This window comes from Oncorhynchus mykiss, chromosome 32 (assembly GCF_013265735.2).
Source record: "Oncorhynchus mykiss isolate Arlee chromosome 32, USDA_OmykA_1.1, whole genome shotgun sequence".
Classification (NCBI taxonomy): domain Eukaryota; kingdom Metazoa; phylum Chordata; class Actinopteri; order Salmoniformes; family Salmonidae; genus Oncorhynchus; species Oncorhynchus mykiss.
This window is the reverse complement of record NC_050572.1, coordinates 38,642,990-38,665,066: the sequence shown is the minus strand read 5'-3', so window position 1 is coordinate 38,665,066 and position 22,077 is coordinate 38,642,990. Positions and strand designations below refer to the sequence as shown.

The 22,077-nt window shown below is 43.1% G+C and overlaps 1 protein-coding gene across 6 annotated transcripts in view; it reads right to left on the bottom strand.

Moving 5' to 3' along the window:
- LOC110513167 (sodium bicarbonate cotransporter 3-like) overlaps positions 1 to 8,531 on the bottom strand; it is a 74,244-nt gene extending 65,713 nt beyond the window's left edge. For 5 of the 6 annotated variants that reach the window (XM_036970625.1, XM_036970620.1, XM_036970624.1 and 2 more), the window contains exon 1: positions 8,391 to 8,531. In XM_036970625.1, coding sequence (XP_036826520.1) covers positions 8,391 to 8,432 — 42 coding nt within the window. In that variant the 5' untranslated portion in view covers positions 8,433 to 8,531. The remainder of the gene's footprint in view (positions 1 to 8,390) is intronic. The other variant, XM_036970626.1, reaches the window with a different exon arrangement.
- Positions 8,532 to 22,077: the final 13,546 nt, after the last annotated feature.

The window sequence follows — 22,077 nt, the reverse complement described above, 5'->3', positions numbered from 1 at the left end:
CTTCTTTTTAAATATGGAGCCAATTTGTTTCCATGGCTGATCAAAACTAATTTGCTCATGGCTCATGCCTAGGCAACAGAATACTTTCCTACAGCACCTTCCTTTCAGCAAGGAGTAACAAAGTTTCATCACATTGTAAAGAGCCTATGTTACCGCAGAAATGGCCTCAACCGCACAAATGCCTGGCTGTCTTGTCTTTAGTCAGATGTCCCCCACAAAAACAAATATTAAACGATTATGAAAGTAATTTTATTTTCATCCATAATCGGCAGTTCCACGATTATACGGTAATTGTGCCAGACCTAACTAAAATACACCCCTCCAGTTCTGGAGGACATGACAAATGCCTGAACTAGGTCTAGTTAGTACAACTATCATAGCCCAAAAAACATAATTTGCACAGACATGACATTTTCGACTTACGAAACATGAGGTCCAACAATCAAATCATAAAAACACTGCATTTTGTAGGGCCCTATAAAATCAGTAAAATTGTTTTGCCTGATTCCGTAATTTTCCCTAAAATTCAGTTTTCAGTTATTCCCGGTTTCCATTTCCCCCTGTTTTTTTTTATGTAGAAAAACAACTACATTTGATTTTCTAGGTCCACAACAATGCTTAAACTACATCAGGAGTTCACTTTTGAGGTCTGGGAAAAATGTGTGAAATGTAGATTTTGGGGTGTAGTAACCTTTTAATTCCAGTGAGCACCAGCAAGAGGCTGTTGTGTAGCTATGTTTTTGTATTGCACATGTGATGGAAGAGTCTGCAAAACAAATACCCACTGGATAGATGAAAATAATCATGGTATCATTATGCCTGGTAAGCATAGGCTACTTTGTAGTTAACATTTAATTGAATGCCTTTCCATATACCAGAATACTTTTCATTAGCATCATCGCTAACGGCTACACAAAGTGGTAAACGCACATACACAGAAGGGGAATTCTCATTGTCTCTTTAGAAAGTTGCAGGAATTACGAATCAATGATGCATTTTGTCCATGTCTTATGATTAACTTGGGCAAGTGAATTCATTTTCAATACATTTAGTTGATTCCCTAAGTTAAATGCATTTTTGAATATTGTACAATTCCGTTTCAATGTCGGATGCTGTGATCCCGTCCATGTTATCCGTATCGCACATTTATAGGGCCATACTTTTGTATACTGAAGGTGTCGGACTGGAACCGATGGGTTGACTGCTTTGGGGGGGGAGGGGCCTTTCTGCACTCCAGCTCACGGCTAAACCACTGTCCTCAGTCTCCTCTCAGCACCTGACCTTGGGAAAGATCCAGAGCAGGAAATGTTTCAGTCTAATTGAGTCTCGTAGACAGACAGGCTATTGTCCAGATTCCAGTATGAATGTTCAGACATGGAGAAGCTAGTATACAGACTCCTCAGACTAAGCTACCTCCTGTAAATTCATATGACTGCAGAATCAAAACTCCACAAACCAGCAAAGCTTACTAACTAACTACTGGGCTACATGGGCTCTTGAGGTTTCCTTTCATTTGATAACCTGTCCTGCTTATCCTAACACACACAGATATAGGTGAGGCCCAATGAATCAGATTGAACAATACACCTCAATGGTAGGGAGTAGAGACCAGAGACCAGACTCACCAGCCATCATTTTGGTCTGTTTCTCCTTTAGGCTCATAACCCATTGTACCTACTTCACAACCCCACTCCTACAAATCATGCATAGACTAAGCAATAAGCTCAGTGCTGTAAAAACTCTTATATAATTCTAACGACTGGAATTTAATTAGGGAGGGGGGAGAATTCTGTGGGCAAATAATAACATTTAATTTGAAAGTAAGCAAGCAAGCATAAACAAACAAAAGCGTACAAAAAGGTATTATTTTCACATTCTTGGCCGTGAGCCTTCCAAGAAAAACAGCACTTAAAGGCTTACAGTCTTAGTCCACTACAGACTGTGCTTTACTTCAACCCTACCCAAGACTATGCCTAGCATTATAGATACAGTACTGTATGAACAGAAGCACCATTGTGTCTTGTCTAGGTTCATGCGGTACAAAATGTAGGGTGAAGATGGAGGCTTTGTTGGATACGGGAGTCCAGCAATTAAGGAAGACGTCAGCTTCTTTGATAACGCCTCTACAGAGCTTTAAATGGAATAGAGCAGAGAGCCTGAACCTGCTGAACTAAGAACCTATTTCAGATCTTAGTGGGGGAAGACAGCAGGACACAAAGCCTTTTGGCACGATTCTCCTGGCACCTGAGGTACAATTCCATGACAACAGAGGTAGAGCCAAGGTCAAACGCAGGTGGTGGTAAAAGCTCAGAACCTTATGTGTGGTCAAGGGAAATGTGTGTGAATTACCTACGGTGCATTCGGAAAGTATTCATACCCCTTGACTTCTTCCACATTTTGTTACGTTACAGCCTTATTCTGAAATTGATTAAATTGTTTTTTTCCTCATCAATCTACGCACAATACCCTATAATGGCAAAACAAAAACTGGTTTCTAGAAATTGTTGATCATTTATTAAAAATAAAAAACAGAAATAACACATTTACATACAGTACCAGTCAAAAGTTTGGGCACACCTACTTATTCAAGGTTTTTCTTTATTTTTTTTCCTACGTTGTAGAATAATAGTGAAGACATAAAAAATATGAAATAACACATTTGGAAACATTTAAACAAATCAAAATATATTTTATATTTGAGATTCTTCAAAGTAGCCACCCTTTGTCTTGATGACAGCTTTGCACACTCTTGGCATTCTCTCAACCAGCTTCAAGAGGAATGTTTTTCCAATAGTCTTGAAGGAGTTCCCACATATGCTGAGCACTTGTTGGCTGCTTTTCCTTCACTCTGCAGTCCAACTCATCCCAAACCATCTCAATTGGGTTGAGGTCGGGTGATTGTGGAGGCCAGGTCATCTGATGCAGCACTCCATCACTCACCCTGCTACAAAAGCCCTTACACAGCCTGGAGGTGTGTTTTGGGTCAATGTCCTGTTGAAAAACAAATGACAGTCCAACTGAGCACACACCAGATGGTATGGCAAATCACTGCAGAATGCTGTGGTAGCCATGCTGGTTAAGTCACAGACACTGTCACCAGCAAAGCACCCCAACACCATCACACCCCCTCCTCCATGCTTCACGGTGGGAACCACACATGCGGAGATCATCCGTTCACCTACTCTGCATCTCACAAAGACACGGCGGTTGGAACCAAATATCTAAAATTTGGACTCATCAGACCAAAGGACAGATTTCTACCGGTCTAATGTCCATTGCTCGTGTTTCTTGGCCCAAGCAAGTCTCTTCTTATTATTGGTGTCCTTTAGTAGTGGTTTCTTTGCAGCAATTCGACAATGAAGGCCTGATTCACGCAGTCTCTGAACAGTTGATGTTGAGATGTGTCTGTTACTTTAACTCTGTGAAGCATTTATTTGGGCTGCAATCCGAGGTGCAGTTAACTCTAATTAACTTATCCTATGCAGCAGTCCTCATGAGAGCCAGTTTCATCATAGTGCTTGATGGTTTTTGCGACTGCACTTATAGAAACTTTCAAAGTTCTTGAAATTTTGACAGGCCTTCATGTCTAAAAGTAATTATGAACTGTTGTTTCACTTTGCTTAGTTGAGCTGTTCTTGCAATAATATGGACTTGGTCTTTTACCAAATAGGGCTATCTTCTGTATACCACCCCTACCTTGTCACAACACAACTGATTGGCTAAAATGCATTAAGAAGGAAACAAATTCCACAAATTAAACAAGGCACACCTGTTATTGAAATGCATTCCAGGTGACTAACTTATGAAGCTGGTTGAGAGAATGCCAAGACTGTGCAAAGTCGTCATCAAAGCTACTTTGAAGAATCTCAAATATAAAATATATTTTTATTTGTTTAACACTTTTTTGGTTACTAAATAATTCCATGTGTAATTTCATAGTTTTGATGTCTTCACTATTATTCTACTATGTAGAAAAAACCCTTCAATGAGTAGGTGTGTCCAAACTTTGGACTGATACTGTAAATATTCAGACCATTTACTCAGTACTTTGTTGAAGCACCTTTGCCAGCCATTACAGCCTCGAGTCTTCTTGGGTATGACGCTTCAAGCTTGGCACACCTGTATTTGAGGATTTTCTCCCATTCTTTTCTGCAGACCCTCTCAAGTTCTGTCAGGTTGGATGGGGAGCGTCGCTGCACAGCTATTTTCAGGTCTTTCCAGAGATGTTCGATCGGGTTCAAGTTCGGATTCTGGCGTGGCCACTCAAGGATATTTAAAGATTTTCCCGTAGCCACTCATGCTTTGTCTTGGCTGTGTTCTTAGGGTCGTTATCCTGTTGGAAGGTGAACCTTCACCCTAGTTTGAGGTCCTAAGCACTGTGCTGCAGGTTTTCATCAAGGATCTCTCTGTACTTTGCTCCGTTCATCTTTCCATCGATCCTAACTAGTCTCCCATTCCCTGCCGTTGATAAACATCTCCACAGCATGATTCTGTCATGCTTCACCGTAGGGATGTACCAGGTTTCCTCCAGGCGTGACGCTTGGCATTCGGGCCAAAGAGTTCAATCTTGGTTTCCTCAGATCAGAGAATCTTGTTTCTCATGGTCTGTCCTTCAGGTGCCTTTTGGCAAACTCCAAGCGGGCTGTCATGTGCCTTTTACTGAGGAGTGGCTTCCGTCTGGCCACTCTACCATAAAGGCCTGATTGGTGGAGTGCTGCAGAGTTGGTTGTCCTTCAGGAAGGTTCTCCCATCTCCACAGAGGAACTCTGGAGCTCTGTCAGAGTGACCATTGTAGAGGTCGACCGATTATGATTTTTCAACGCCGATACCGATTATTGGAGGACCAAAAAAGCATATACCGATTAATCGACAATTCCTTCGACCTCATGGCTTGGTTTTTGCTCTGACATGCACTGTGAACTGTGGGACCTTATATAGACAGGTGTGTGCCTTTCCAAATCATGTCATATCAATTAAATTTACCACAGGTGGACTCCAATCATGTTATAGAAACATTTCAAGGATGATCAATGGAAACAGAATGCACCTGAGCTCAATTTCGAGTCTCTTAGCAAAGGGTCTGAATACTTATGTCAATAAGGTATTTCTTGTTTTAAATTTTTTGTATACATTTGAAAATATTTCTAAAAACCTGTTTTTCGCTTTTTCATGATGGGGTATTGTGTGTAGATTAATGAACAAATAATTGAATAATTTTAAAATAAGGCTGTAACTTAACAAAATGTGGTTAAAGTCAAGGGACCTGAATACTTTCCGAATGCACTGTATATCGGGAAGGCAAGGGGATGTGGGTCACCATGCATGCAGCAATTGAGGGGAAATGGATATGGGAAGAGTTCGCTGGTCAGTCATAGGACCTATAGGTCTAAATGCCCAAAATAATTTGAGAGAAAATGATTCCCATATTATCTCAAACTATGGGGGATATTCTTAAATTGAGGGTGAAGGAGTTGTGAAAGCTATGGCCTGATTGAATTTCATCTCTTGAAAAGTGGTTCTAAAGCTTTCCCACCAAGTGCATAAAAATCCTGTAGGAGCATGTCCACTAATTGACTTAGAGGGGATTGGTGTACACACACACAAGCTATCATTTGTTGGGGAAAGTAAGCCAACCAAGTAATGTACTCTGAGCCTGTGTATGAATGAAAGCTATTTCTAGTTTCACTCAGGGTCGGGTGATTAATGTCTAAAACCTAGGTAGTTTAATTTGGACTTGCCGAGCACATGCAAGGTCTGTGGCCTTGACAGCACTGTCCATTTGGATGGGCATTGGCTTCAATCAGGCCACAGCTTTCACCACCCCTTCCACCTCATTTGTTAATCTATTCCTGTTGGTATCATTTTTTCCATCATTTTCCTATTTTTCTCTCTGCATTGTTGGGAAAGGACCGTAAGCATTTCACTGTTAGTTTACACCGGTTGTTTACAAATCTATATACATTGAGGCTTATAATGATTGTTTGTCAGGAGTTTCAGGGGCTCTCCACAAATGCCATAAACTGATTCAGGAGGAATCATTTGCAGTAGGAGAGGTCAGGAGGCTTACACTTAAGTGATAAGGCATTATCACTTTTATACAAAGGGTTACAAACAAATTCAAATAATGATCGATATATTTTCATTAAAAATGTTATTTTGATTTTTTTATTCATACTATTTCATCCTTCCACAAGATATAGTCCCGACACAAATCTAGGGTTGCTACCCAAGCCGGCTGGTTGTTTGTTTGTTCCATTGGTTCGGTTGCCGGCTGGTCTTTCGTTCTATTGGTTCGTTTGCCAGAGAAGGCGAACCAGTCGTTCAGTCTTTTTGTTCTGTACAAGCAAGAGATAAATGTTGTTTGTCCTAAATATTACATTGCCATACTGGCTGGCAATGTTCTTATCCCTTGCTTGCTAGCCAACTATGGCTAACTTACAGTCACGTCACGTGCAGCCAGAATAACAACAGTAGCTGCATTTGTATTTGTTTAAGCTGTTTTCTAGTGACATTTATTTGGATACTTCCATAACAATAAGCTAATGAGGTGCAATTTCGCCTGGCACAGAAAACGTGCTTTCTTGTCAAGGCACTGTTGTTCAGAGGAGCTAGCCAACAACACATCTAACACAATCACTTCAAACTGAAGCTGGAAAGACTGCAAACTAGCTTCACTTCGTTTCGTTGTACCTTTTTTCAATTGACATTTATTTGTATATATCCATAAAAAATTATGCCAGCTGATTCGTGATTTCAACTGGCTGAGAAACGCTGCCTACCTGTCTGTCTCGTTCCGACTCCCGAGCCCTACACGTTCATTACTATGGGACAGCTGGAGATCAAATTTCAATATTGAAACAATGTTGCAAATGTCGGAGAGACAGACAGCAAGGTTTATACAAATCTCTGCTGTTGAAAACGAAATGTTAGTCTAAAAGAAATGTGAGATAATGTCTACATGCTTTGTATAGTGGAGATCAAGTTTATAACTTACGAAACGTCATAGATTTAGCCGATGGTAACTAGTGGAATAGACACCGGCTGGAATGCGATATTAACCAATCAGCATTCAGGATTAGACCCACACATTGTATAATTGAGGGTTAAATATGGGAGACCAGCTAGGCCTATATGATGTCATGATGACATTCCTGGTAATACTGTATTTAAACAGTCCCAAAGGTGAACAGAGCAAATCTAATGCCCTGCTGACATAAGAACAATCACATATTCTTCAAGTCAAGATGGAAGGGGAGCAGCTCTGACAAAGAGTGAAGCTGGGCTTCATTAAACATGTCCTTTTCAAGCAGGCATTTGTCTGAGGTCTCCTGTGTCAGTCAAGCCACTGATTGACTAGAGGCAGCCTTGAGTGGAAAGATGCAAGCAGGGCAGCAAAGGGTCAGGTTACTCCACCCTCTCAACCTCCCCAACACACACACTTCCTAAGACATCATTATGATAAGACTGCAATTGGATGAGGAGGAATGGCAAGTATACTTACCTTCTAGTAAGTGACAGCTAAGGAAGGACTGAGGAATGTAAGAAAGGATGGGAAAGCACATATAAAGGTGCACTTGATTCTTAGCCTGAGTACCAGTTTGTTTGTGCTATGATGCCAAGTCATTGTCACTCATAGCCATCCCAAACATGTTATGCTTGACAAGGAGAGCAATGCAGCAGGCGAGAGCACAAACAGATCTGGGACCAGGCTACCAACTCTAATCTCACTTTAGAGAGCACTGCCACTGTGGACAGAAGAAATAAGTAGAGTATATAGGTTTTGGGCCATGTTGCTCTTTTACCTCTTCAACACTTATCTTTCTCTCACCAAAATGAAAGACCCACCCAACAAAACAGGAAGTACAGTAAGCCCGCTCACCAGTACAATTACCCGCTCACTAGTCCAACTAGGCTGTCATATCAGTATAATTTTAACAGTCAAAACTAAAGTAATATTTGACTTGCAACTCAGTCAGAGAAAAGTCAACTTTACTAGCTAGCTAGCTACTTACATAAACATTGTCTTAGAGGACAGTCAATGAGGAGTTCATGATCCGCTCATCCTCCTCACAAGCGTCATAGCGACAGAAACAGAAAGCCACGAGTGTCTTGTTGACATTAGCTAGCAACTTGGCTAGCATCCCCCAAAGCAGAAGCTACATCTGACACAGTATTAGAAAACTAAATAAAATAACTGTTGCTCTGCATAAGTGCGGTTGTCAAAACATTTTTAAATCGTATTTTCACACCATGTGTTTTAATACAAAAGCTATTCAATCCAGCACAGAGACCGGACAAAAGCATCTTTCTCCATCTCTGCATTTGCTAAGTCGCAAAAAAGGTAATTATGGGCGACCTGATATATACATATTACGTTATCGATGACTTACTGTCCTCAAAAGGGGTCTTTCCTGTTCACTGTTTTCTTCCATTTCACCTGTCGCCTCAGCAAATGTGATAGACCGGTGACACTTCAATATACTCAAGGAAAATGTGACGGTCTGGTAAAGGTTTCGCCACAGTAGGTACTCAGCGTACGTTAGGGAGACGCCCTTCGACACGATTGACAGCCTTTCGCACCACTAGCCGATAAATGACTGGTGTCCATAGCCAATTAAATCTAAGGAATGCCAGATGGACGGTGCGTATCCATGTCCTCTCCTCGAGCGAGCTTTGTGACAAAGCAAGCGAGTGGCAACATGGTCTTGAACAGGTCCTGAGCAGACAGCAGGGATGCAAATTATATTCTAAATAGATACGTCAAAAAGGGGACGTAGTAAATCAACATACAGTCGAGGCATTTGTAGAATAATGAAACCACATTTGTAGAATATTGAAATGTGTAGAATATATTTAGTAAACCACAGAGCAGAGAACAGTGCTTTGAAAGCAAAAACACAAAAGAGAGCATGCTGCACTCTTCATCTTCCATGACAGTCAGTGACAATCACTAGCTAATTGTCAACCTAAAGTAGAGAAGATTTTGATTTCATTCGTTTTCTGTAGGCTTGCCTTGAAAGTCGGCTACTCTTAAACAGGGTTTATCAACCTATTTCCAAGTTCACTGAGGCCCCTATGCCAGGGGTTCTAGGCCCCTGCAATTAAGAATCACTCTTAGGGTGCGTTCGTAAATTCACTCTGGCTACTATCTACTCCGATTTCAGAGCACTCTTGTCTGAGTGTAACTGATAAACTTATGAACTGGACAATCTGACAAGGCTCTGAATTAACACCCAGAGCACCCAGAGCACACTCTGAGCGCACTCTGACCCTCCAGATTGAATTTACGAACGGACCCCTAATCTCAAAACCAGGATAGGATAGGTCAAATTTCCATAGCAGCCCGCAGAGATCATCATCATTTTCCAATTATAACCAGAGTTATAAATGTAAGTTAACTAATTACACAATTTGGAACAAAATCACTGTGACTGATTATGAAATGTTGCATTACTCTCCAGGAGACGAAATGTACTATGAAGCACTATGATTTTAAAATATAGCCCATGAAAAAAATATGATGAAATAAGGTAAAGCCTCTGAGCCTGATCAGTGACAGGGACAGAATGCATTTTCTCATTCTAACCAGCAAGTGGCAGTCCAGTATTACTCAATTTTGCCCTAGCCTGGGATATAACATATAGATTATGTTATATTTACTCAACATATATCATTAACTATATAAGGAATAGAAGGGCAAATTAAGTTATTGATTAAAACTACCTAGACATTGCCAGATCTTCTTAATTCATGCATTGTAAAAGGTTAGTATCCTGTGACAAGGTTGGGCTCATTTCCATTTTAATAAACTACATTCAATTCTAGAAATGCATTTGTTTATTGAATGGAACATGTATTGAAATTGATTTTAAATCATGTTTTTTTCTATTCTTGAATTGGAATTCCAATTCCAAAATGCACTAAAACGCAATCATCCCCAACCCTGTTATGTTTGGCCTGATCAACAAGCTATTCCATTCAATTTGAAGCCCCCGGATTTCTCTCTGTCTTTTAAACCCCAACACCATCTTTCAGACCAAAGATATACCCATAGTCATTCTGAACATTACAACAAGAATCAAACAAAGGTTCAACAAGCCCAAACCCTGCCTTCTGCAGTGTTCGTGGGAGACTATAAATAAGGCTCCCCCAAAAAGGCATAATCACACGGCAGAGCTGAAATAGAACGGTGAGGTGGGAGATCAAACTATCACCTCTTAATTGTGCCCTGATTCTTAACAGGCTGAGAGCCCATTAACGCACAGTGAAATGCCGTCTGCCTTACTTAAAACATGCACCGTGCTGAATGCAGCTAGGAGAGATCAATCTGAAATATCATGCACGACATGAAAGCTGCGTATGCCTCCCCACCTGCACTGGACGATACTAACACTAACAGATGCAAATTGCTACATTATAATGCATGAAGAAGACAAGAGTTTTCACTCTTAAAGCACCAAAATGGAGAGAAAGGGGTAGTGATTTCACAGTTTAAAAATGGGAAGTGTCTAGCCCTTGAGGTTGACGTCTTGTAGTGACATCAATATCAAGGAACCCTCTTGTAAAAGCGGTAAGGGGGGGACTGGCTGCAGTTGTGTTTTGGTAGCGCAGCTAATGTCATAATATTGTGAGGCAATCTGGTCAGACTCAACTGAACCCTAGAAATGCATGCAGGTTAATGAAGGTTATCCAATCAGTAGGCTTTTCACGTAGGCTTTTACTGATGTCCTCAACCACACAAACAGCTGAAATCCTTTCCATACGATGCAATAGATTTGAGTGTTTAACGTGACACTGGCCACCACACTGATGAGTATTGAACAGGTCAGGTTTTGTGACAGGAGGCTGCAGAAATCAAGTGTCTCTAGTCTCTTTTCCTACAGATTTACAGGATGTTGTTTTTTTCTAGTGGTCATGCTCTCCCAGGCACTCGGAGAGAAGGGGTTAGGGAATGTGAAATTCCCAACTCTGTCGGAAGCGCTCCTCCAAATTGCCAATGCATTGATTTTGACCACAGACCTGTTCCACTCGGCCGCCTCCTGACTCCACTTGGCCCTAACCCCCCTCCCAACCAAACCATGTCTGCAGTCTTGTGGGAGCTTTAGTGCCCCTGAACCCTGGTTGGCTCCACTGAGACCCACAGCATGGGGAGGTAGAGCGGGAGGGGGGGTATGGAGAGACCCATCCAGTCTAGTTCACCCAAATGGACACAGCGGTGGGTAGGGGATGTGGTCTGGAGATATAGGGGGGCAAGGAATGGGGGGGGGGGGGTCCTACGATCCAACAGCAGAGGTGCGTCCTAGCACCCCCTGGGAAGAGCGCTGGGGATTTGAAATCAATGCACTGTTAAGTGCAGCATAGCAGCGGGACACTGCCTCTTGTTCTGACATTAGTCATGCGCCACAGAGTGGGGCCCTATCAGGGTCCAAGGAGGATGGAGTAGGCTACCATGCAGACCCTGCAAGCGGCAGCGCCTCTCTGTTTCTTGAGTGTCTCTGCTAACACTCAACGCCCTACTCAGGAAACGTAGGGTCTTGCTAAGTTGAGACTCAACTCACACATAGGCCTAACACATAAGGGTCCTGTGAGCGTTTCACCCCGTGCCGCAAACACGGTCCACGCCTTTCCCTGGCGGTTGAGGAAAAGATTCAATGAGCAAATATTTTGTTTACAGTACATTCATTCTGAGGGTTGCTAGAAAGAACGCTTTGTCATCATTATGAAAATCAAATGCCCCCCAATGAAAACACATTTAAATGTAAAGGAAAGTCAAAGGAGAAGTTGCTGGAACATCATTGTATTAAATCAGGGGTGTCAAACTCATTTTGCCCTGCGGGCAGCATTCGGTCTTCACCAAGGTCCGGAGGCCAGCACTGAAAATGTGTTATATTTCCTCGCTGTCAAAATGTGCCAAAACATTTTCCTCTATCCACCGATTTTGGAATTTTTCATCCTCTCTAGCTTTCGTTTCGGTGATTGTTAGCGAGCTGAACAGAGTGAAGAGACTGTATAAACATCCCTTATCATTTCTACCGTTTCAATTTGGTTTTAGTCATTTCAATTTAGATTGATGTCGGGGTTTTTTTCTAAAACATCAGCCATAGGATTTTGCACATCGTCATAATGAATGTATCCACCATTACAGCCCCGCAAACATTGTAACATCCAGCCCCATAGCATGTTAGAATAAGATATGAGAATTATTATTATTATATATTTTTTTTAATTTTAACCTTTATTTAACTAGGCAAGTCAGTTAATAACAAAATTCTTATTTTCAATGACGGCCTAGGAACAGTGGGTTAACTGCCTGTTCAGGGGCAGAACGACAGATTTGTACCTTGTCAGCTCGGGGGTTTGAACTTGCAACCTTCCGGTTACTAGTCCAACGATCTAACCACTAGGCTACCCTGCCGCCTGCCGTGGTCCCCATTTCAAACCAATACCTCGGTCTTCATATTAATGTTGACAAGAGTCTTGTAAGATATACTTGTGCTGAGAAATGCTGTACACACACGAGTCAAAAAGTGTGAGTTAAAAAGTGACACCCAGCCCCAGTTTCCCCTATAGAGGAATGTAGAAGTGTCACAAAGCTCAATAGATGGATGTGTTTGCCGTTTACGTATGTGCGAAGAACCGGTTGCTGACAATACAGGAGTCAAAGTTGTATTTGCCTCGCTTGCTGAATCGTTTTTTAATGTAAAAACTATGCTGAGAACTGCATGAAAGAATCTTCAACATGACACCAATAAAGCACATAGGTCTGTATGAATGACTTGACATGGTGGCAGTATGGTGGTCCATAGTGGTGGTCCATAGTGGTGGCACTATGGTGATCAACCAAATGCTTGTCTTCTCTTGTCACAGATCTGAGCTGTGACTTTTCATTAGACACAATGACATAATATCCAACACACCTGAAAGAGGATATATCACAAAGAAGAACCCTTCCATTTGATTGAACTTGTATTTAACCAGGAAACCTTCAATTAAGACACCGTCTCTTTCACATCTCTAAAACATTCACCACCATCTCAATGCATTCTGTCCTTTGGTTACTTTTTGAAGGGGAGCTGTAGAATTCTCCTGACCCAGAAACATGTTGTTGCCTGTGGTCCCGTTTAGCCACTGAGAGCAGTGATAGTATGTGACTGGAGAGGTGAGGAAACTGCCTCGGGTTCTGGTCTGAGGATGTCAACCCTCCTTGGCTCTCTGTCTCAGCGGCCTTTCTTATGGCTCTAACAGGCCGCTCTCGCATGGATTATGACTCCTGGGTGCAGAACTGCAGGCACCCCATTGCAACGCCCTGGTGTTATTATTATGTCCATTGCAATGTCCTACCATCCACTAGGGGCAGCATGAGCAACTATTACCACATAATAGGCTCGCAAGCTATGGCTCTGAGGTTCATGGGTTTAATCCCAGTGCTAGGCGCTCGTTTGACATTTTATTTGAACACTATCCAAAGTTTTCATTTTTTTTTTGTCATTTAGCAGACGTTCTTATCCAGAGCGACTTACAAGAGCAATTATGGTTCAATTTTTCACGTAGTCCATTTTATGGATTCGAACCAGCAAACTTTTGGTTACTGGCCCAATGCTCTTAATCGCTAGACTACAGGTCAATTGTTGTGCAGAGTTGCTGGATATTGGCTAGAACTGGAACACACTGTTGTACACCACGATTCAGAGCATCCCAAACATGCTCAACGGGTGACATGTCTGGTGAGTATGCAGGCCATGGAAGAACAGGGACCTTTTCATCTTCCAGGAATTGTGTACAGATCCTGTGACATGTGGCTGTGCATTATCATGCTGAAACATGAGGTGATGGCGGTGGATGAATGGCACGGCAATGGACCTCAGGATCTTGTCACGGTATCTCTGTGCATTCAAATTGCCATCGATAAAATGCAATTGTGTAAGTTGTCCGTCATGTCATGGCCACTCAACAAACTGCTCGCCCACACGACACCATAAGCACTGTTTGCCATCTGCCCGGTAGAGTTGAAACCAGGATTCATCTGTGAAGTGCACACTTCTCCAGCGTGCCAGTGGCAATCGACCGTGAGCATTTGCACACTGAAGTCGGTTAAGACGGCAAACTGCAGTCAGGTCAAGACCTTGGTGAGGACGACGAGCACGCAGATGAGCTTCCCTGAGACGGTTTCTGACAGTTTGTGCAGAAATTCTTTGGTTGTGCAAACCCACAGTTTCATCAGCTGTCCGGGTGGCTGGTCTCAGATGATCCCGCAGGTAAAACTAAACGGATGTGGAGGTCCTGGCCTGGCGTAGTTACACGTGGTCTGTGGTTGTGAGTTTTCAAAAATTATCTTATGGTAGAGAAAGGAAGATTCAATTCTCTGGCAACAGCTCTGTTGGACATTCTTGCAGTCAGCATGCCAATTGCACACTCTGTGGCATTGTGGTGTGTGACAAAACTGCACATTTTAGAGTGGCCTTTTATTGTCCCCTGCACAAGGTCCACCTGTGTAATGATCATGCTGTTTAATCAGCTTCATGATATGCCCCACCTCTCAGGTGGATGGATTATCTTGGCACTGGAGAAATGCTCACTAACAGGGATGTAAACAAATTTGTGCACAACATTTGAGAGAAAGAAGCTTTTTGTGCGTATGAACAATTTCTGGGATCTTTCATTTCAGCTCACGAAACAACCAACATTTTACATGTTGCTTTTATATTTTTGTTCAGTATAGATTCAATCGATTGCTAATATAGAGCTTAACTGGTACTGAATAAAAAATGTGTTTGTTATGAGAAGCTAAGAAAACAATGTGCACAATCGGCATCATCCCACTCCTATATTCAACAATGTCTGAGTTTCAAGAGCATGCTGTTGAGGTGTCTATTGATTACTGTACCTTTTGCATGAATGGTTTTGAACAGCGACTGAAGTCTATCGACTTGTTGTTGGAGTTCTGACTTGTCACGGCTCCCTGAGCTCTCTCTTGTTTTGTCCAGGAAAAGATCTATGATGCACTATGCAGAAATCGATCCCCTATTTCCTGGTTGCTACAATTCTGTTAATTTCAGTTTAAGCGACAAAACGAGCAAGTATTGCGCAGAGAATCATTGTACCATCTAAACCGCTGTGAAATATATTTTCCATAACCCAAAATATTGTATTTTCAGCTGTTTGAAGCTGGTGTACAAAACATAAAGTAAAAGAAGCAAAAACAACAGGAACAGGAGGCATAGAAATAGCGCACATAGCACAAATTCTCCACTTTTTAAAAACTGCTTTCAATGAGAATGACAGGTCTATAACACACATTTCTAAGGGAATTTGGTTTGGTCGCCCAGAAAGTTACATATTTCAGCTTTAAGTCAATGAAGGGAGGGCGTTTAGAGAACGGTTCAGGGCAATGTCAGTCCAACACAAGATAGGCACTTTAGTAATGTTAACATACCACACAGAAAGTCCTGCTTTTAGGTTCCTCTCCTTCTTTCTTTCTTCCTCTCTCACATTTCTCATACGCTATGAGCAGAGATTATGTGCAGTTAATGCATGTCACGTTCTGACCTTAGTTCCTTTGTTTTGTCTTTGTTTTAGTATGGTCAGGGCGTGAGTTGGGGTGGGCAGTCTATGTTATTTTTTCTATGATTTGGGATTTCTGTATTTGGCCTGGTATGGTTCTCAATCAGAGGCAGCTGTCAATCGTTGTCCCTGATTGAGAACCATACTTACAGTGCCTTGCGAAAGTATTCGGCCCCCTTGAACTTTGCGACCTTTTGCCACATTTCAGGCTTCAAACATAAAGATAGAAAACTTTATTTTTTTGTGAAGAATCAACAACAAGTGGGACACAATCATGAAGTGGAACAACATTTATTGGATGTTTCAGACTTTTTTAACAAATCAAAAACTGAAAAATTGGGCGTACAAAATTATTCAGCCCCTTTACTTTCAGTGCAGCAAACTCTCTCCAGAAGTTCAGTGAGGATCTCTGAATGATCCAATGTTGACCTAAATGACTAATGATGATAAATACAATCCACCTGTGTGTAATCAAGTCTCCGTATAAATGCACCTGCACTGTGATAGTCTCAGAGGTCCGTTAAAAGCGCAGAGAGCATCATGAAGAACAAGGAACACATCAGGCAGGTCCGAGATACTGTTGTGAAGAAGTTTAAAGCCGGATTTGGATACAAAAAGATTTCCCAAGCTTTAAACATCCCAAGGAGCACTGTGCAAGCGATAATATTGAAATGGAAGGAGTATCAGACCACTGCAAATCTACCAAGACCTGGCCGTCCCTCTAAACTTTCAGCTCATACAAGGAGAAGACTGATCAGAGATGCAGCCAAGAGGCCCATGATCACTCTGGATGAACTGCAGAGATCTACAGCTGAGGTGGGAGACTCTGTCCATAGGACAACAATCAGTCGTATATTGCACAAATCTGGCCTTTATGGAAGAGTGGCAAGAAGAAAGCCATTTCTTAAAGATATCCATAAAAAGTGTCGTTTAAAGTTTGCCACAAGCCACCTGGGAGACACACCAAACATGTGGAAGAAGGTGCTCTGGTCAGATGAAACCAAAATTGAACTTTTTGGCAACAATGCAAAACGTTATGTTTGGCGTAAAAGCAACACAGCTGAACACACCATCCCCACTGTCAAACATGGTGGTGGCAGCATCATGGTTTGGGCCTGCTTTTCTTCAGCAGGGACAGGGAAGATGGTTAAAATTGATGGGAAGCTGGATGGAGCCAAATACAGGACCATTCTGGAAGAAAACCTGATGGAGTCTGCAAAAGACCTGAGACTGGGACGGAGATTTGTCTTCCAACAAGACAATAATCCAAAACATAAAGCAAAATCTACAATGGAATGGTTCAAAAATAAACATATCCAGGTGTTATAATGGCCAAGTCAAAGTCCAGACCTGAATCCAATCGAGAATCTGTGGAAAGAACTGAAAACTGCTGTTCACAAATGCTCTCCATCCAACCTCACTGAGCTCGAGCTGTTTTGCAAGGAGGAATTGGGAAAAATGTCAGTCTCTCGATGTGCAAAACTGATAGAGACATACCCCAAGCGACTTACAGCTGTAATCGCAGCAAAAGGTGGTGCTACAAAGTATTAACTTAAGGGGGCTGAATAATTTTGCACGCCCAATTTTTCAGTTTTTGATTTGTTAAAAAAGTTTGAAATATCCAATAAATGTCGTTCCACTTCATGATTGTGTCCCACTTGTTGTTGATTCTTCACAAAAAAATACAGTTTTATATCTTTATGTTTGAAGCCTGAAATGTGGCAAAAGGTCGCAAAGTTCAAGGGGGCCGAATACTTTCGCAAGGCACTGTAGGTAGCCTGTTTTCACCCTTGAGTTGTGGGTGATTATTTTCTGTTGTGTGTCTTCACCAGACAGGACTGTTTCGTTGTCGTTTCCTTCTTTCACTTTGTTGTTTTGGATTTCAGTGTTCAGTTTGATTCATTAAATATATACATCGTGAACACATACCACGCTGCGCTTTGGTCCTCTTCTTCTTCCACCGACGACCGTTACAGAATCACCCACCACCAAAGGACCAAGCAGCGTGGTATCGGGCAGCAACGAGATCTGGACTATGTGACAACTTGGGATGAAATAGAAAGGTGGTCGGTCGATTCAGGAAGAGTGTCGGAGCCCGTCTGGGATTCTCTGGAGGAGTGCGAGGAGGGTTACAGGAGAATGGAGTTGGCAACACGAACACGGCAGTGCGAGAGGCAGCCCCAAAAATGTCTTGGGAGGGGGCACACGGGGAGTGTGGCTAGGTCAGGTAGGAAACCTGAGCCAACTCCCCGTGCTTACCGTGGAGAGAGGTGGACCGGGCAGGCACCGTGTTATGCCGTGAGGCGCACAGTGTCCCAGGTGCACAAGCACAGCCCAGTGCGTTACAGCGCAGCACCTCGTATCGGCCGGGCTAGAGTGGGCATCGAGCCAGGTGCCATGAAGCCGGCTCAGCACATCTGGTCTCCAGTGCGTCTCCTCGGGCCGGGGTACATGGCACCAGCCCTACGCATGGTGTCCCCGGTTCGCCAGCACAGCCCAGTGCGGTCGATTCCACCTCGCCGCACTGGCCTGGCTACGGGGAGCATCCAGCCAGGTAAGGTTGTGCAGGCTCAGTGCTCGAGACCTCCAATCCGCCTTCACGGTCCGGTCTATCCGGTGCCTCCTCCACACACCAGGCCTGCAGTGGCAGCCCCCCACACCAGGCTGTCTCTCCGTCTCCTCCCTACAGATGCTCCCGCCTGTCCAGCGCTGCCAGAGTCTCCCGTCTGTCCTGAGCTGCCGGAGTCTCCTGTCTGTCCTGAGCTACCAGTCAGCCAGGAGCCGCCAGAGCCGTCAGTCAGCCAGGAGCCACCAGAGCCGTCAGTCAGCCAGGAGTCGCCAGAGCCGTCAGTCAGCCAGGAGCCACCAGAGCGGCGGCGGCGAGGGTCGCGACTCTAAAGAGGCCACGGAGGCGGGCTAAGAGGCACAAAAAAACTATGGTGAAGTGGGGTCAACGTCCCGCGCCAGAGCCGCCACCGCGGACAGACGCCCACGCAGACCCTCCCCTATAGGTTCAGGTTTTGCGGCCGGAGTCCGCGCCTTTGGGGGGGTACTGTCACGTTCTGACCTTAGTTCCTTTGTTTTTGTCTTTGTTTTAGTATGGTCAGGGCGTGAGTTGGGGTGGGCAGTCTATGTTTCTTTTTCTATGTTGGTTTTTGAGTTCGGCCTAGTATGGTTCTCAATCAGAGGCAGCTGTCAATTGTTGTCCCTTATTGAGAATCATACTTAGGTAGCCTTTTTTCCACCTGGGTTTTGTGGGTGTTTATTTTCTGTCTAGAGTGTGTTGTCACCTTACAGAACTGTTTCAGTTTCGTTGATTCACGTTCATTATTTTGTTCCAGTGTTCAGTTGTGTTTTTGAATAAATCAATGGACACGTACCGCGCTGCATTTTGGTCCGATCCTTACTCCTCCTCAGACGAAGAGGAGGAAATCCGTTACATATAGTGTGGACTGCAAGAGAGAAGGTCCAGACCATATAAACTCAGCTAAAAAAGAAACGTCCTCTCACTGTCAACTGCTTTTATTTTCAGCAAACTTAACGTGTAAATATTTGTATGAACATAACAAGATTCAACAACTGAGACATAAACTGAACAGGTTCCACAGACATGTGACTAACAGAAATGGAATAATGAGTCCCTGAACAAAGGGGGGTCAAAATCAAAAGTAACAGTTAGTATCTGGTGTGGCCACCAGCTGCATTAAGTACTGCAGTGCACCTCCTCCTCATGGACTGCACCAGATTTGCCAGTTCTTGCTGTGAGATGTTACCCCACTCTTCCACTAAGCCACCTGCAAGTTCCTGGAAATGTCTGGGAGGAATGGCCCTGGCCCTCACCCTCCTATCCAACAGGTTCCAGACATGCTCCATGGGATTGAGATCCCGGCTCTTCGCTGGCCATGGCAAAACACTGACATTCCTGTCTTGGAGGAAATCACGCACAGAACGAGCAGTATGGCTGGTGGAATTGTCATGCTGGTGGGTCATGTCAAGATGAGCCTGCAGGAAGTGTACCACATGAGGGAGGAGGATGTCTTCCCTGTAATGCACAGCGTTGAGATTGTCTGCAATGACAACAAGCTCAGTTCGATGATGCTGTGACACACCGCCCCAGACCATGACGGACACTCCACCTCCAAATCGATCCCACTCCAGAGTACAGGCCTCGGTGTAACGCTCATTCCTTTGACGATAAACACGAATCCCACCATCACCCCTGGTGAGACATAACCGCGACTCATCAAAGAGCAGTCCTGTCTGGTCCAGTGACGGTGGGTTTGTGCCCATAGGCAACATTGTTGCCAGTGATGTCTGGTGAGGATCTGCCTTACAACAGGCCTACAAGCCCTACCAGCCTCTCTCAGCCTATTGCGGACAGTCTGAGCACTGATGGAGGGATTGTGTGTTCCTGGTGTAACTCGGGCAGTTGTTGTTGCCATCCTGTACCTGTCCCGCAGGTGTGATGTTCGGATGTACCGATCCTGTGCAGGTGTTGTTACACGTGGTCAGCCACTGCGAGGACGATCAGCTGTTCGTCCTGTCTCCCAGTAGCGCTGTCTTAGGCGTCTCACAGTACGGACATTGCAATTTATTGCTCTGGCCACATTTGCAGTCCTCATGCCTCCTTGCAGCATGCCTAAGGCAAGTTCACGCATCTTTCTTTTGGTGTTTTTCAGAATCAGTAGAAAGGTGCATGTTCATTAACTGTTTATGGTTCATTGAACAAGCATGGGAAACAGTGTTTGAACGCTTTACAATTTGGATTTTTACGAATTATCTTTGAAAACTATATTTTTTTGCTGAGTTTATGCTATAAAGGTCTTCAGGCACCACCAATGCAACCAGCCCTCTAGTGTATAGCCTCAAGGCTACTGGCCCCTTGAGACATTAGTGGCCCTGTGCCGCATTGCCCTCCAATATCTATACAGGCTACTTTTAAAGCACTCATTTCCTTCAAGGCAAGCTTCACTTGTTAAATATCTTGGGCGTTCACTTGACAAGCCTAAATGTCAAGCTACGTAGTTGACTGTATGGCAACACCTCATGCCTGGTGTTATAGGCAGAGGTCAATACACAAGAGCAAACAAGAGCACTTAGCTCGTCAGATGCTACGGAATACAATGATTCACTGACATTAACACAGAGAAAACGAGGAAGATGTTTTGCTCTAAACTCTGTTCCCCAAAGAGTCTATTTCTTGCATGCTTCCTTCCTGAAAGGCCAGAGCGATCAGAACTCTAGCTTGTTAGGAGGTGTTAATTGGAGTCACTTCACTGTCAAGGAGTCTGACAACAGAATTAATTAGAATATGGGGTATTTAAGTCAATTCAAATGGGAATCATTGAAGGCAGGATTTTTAAGTTCTCACTAATTTCTCATTGCGAATGTTATGACTTCTCCCTTCACTACAACTAACCATTTGGACAATGGATAAACTGTAGTGAAAAAATGTCTGTGAAAGGGAATATACAGTGCTGGAAGGTATTCAGACCCATTGACTTTTCCATATTTTGTTAGGTTACAGCCTTATTCTAAAATTGATTTAATTTCCCCCCCCCCCCCCTCATTAATCTACACACAATACACCATAATGACAAAGCTGAAACTGTTTTTTCGAATGGTTTGCTAATTTATCTAAAATAAACAAATAAAAATGAAATATCACATTACATAAGTATTCAGACCATTTACTCAGTATTTTGGCAGCGATTACAGCCTCGAGTTGGGTATAACTTGGCACACCTGTATTTGGGGAGTTTATCCCATTCTTCTCTGCGATCCTCTCAAGGTTGGATGGGGAGCGTTGCTGAACAGCTATTTTCAGATCTCTCCAGAGATGTTCGATCGGGTTCAAGGTTTCATCAGACCAGAGAATCTTGGTAATCAGGGTCTGAGAATTTTTAGGTTGCTTTTGGAAAACTCCAATCGGGCTGTCACGTGCCTTTTACTGAGGAGTGGCTTCTGTCTGGTCACTCTACCATAAAGGCCTGATTGGTGGAGTGCTGCAGAGATGGTTGTCTTTCTGGAAGGTTCTCCTATCTCCACAGAGGAACTCTAGAGCTCTGTCCGAGTGAGGTATTTCTCTTTTTTAAATCTGCTAACATTTCTAAAAACCTGTTTTTACTTAGTCATTAGGGGGTATTGTGTGTAGATTGCTGAATATTTTTTTTTGTTCAATCCATTTTAGAATAAGTCTGTAAAGTAACAAAATGTGTAAATAGTCAAGGGGTCTGAATACTTTCTGAAGGCACTGTATTATCCATTATTTATACTGGTTTACAACAATTTAATGGTGAATTAATATATAGTTTTGCATGATCAGGAAGGTTTTACAGCAAATTTCCTGCAATTCTACCCATTTTGCCATGACTTATGAAAATTATGACAATATGACATTTGCATAAGAGTGACTAACTAAATCTATGGGGGCCTCCTTGAGGTCACTGCCAGCTTTATAGAATTGCAGAAGGTTTTGGTTCAAACTGAAAAATGTTCCCTTCTCCCCCATTGGAA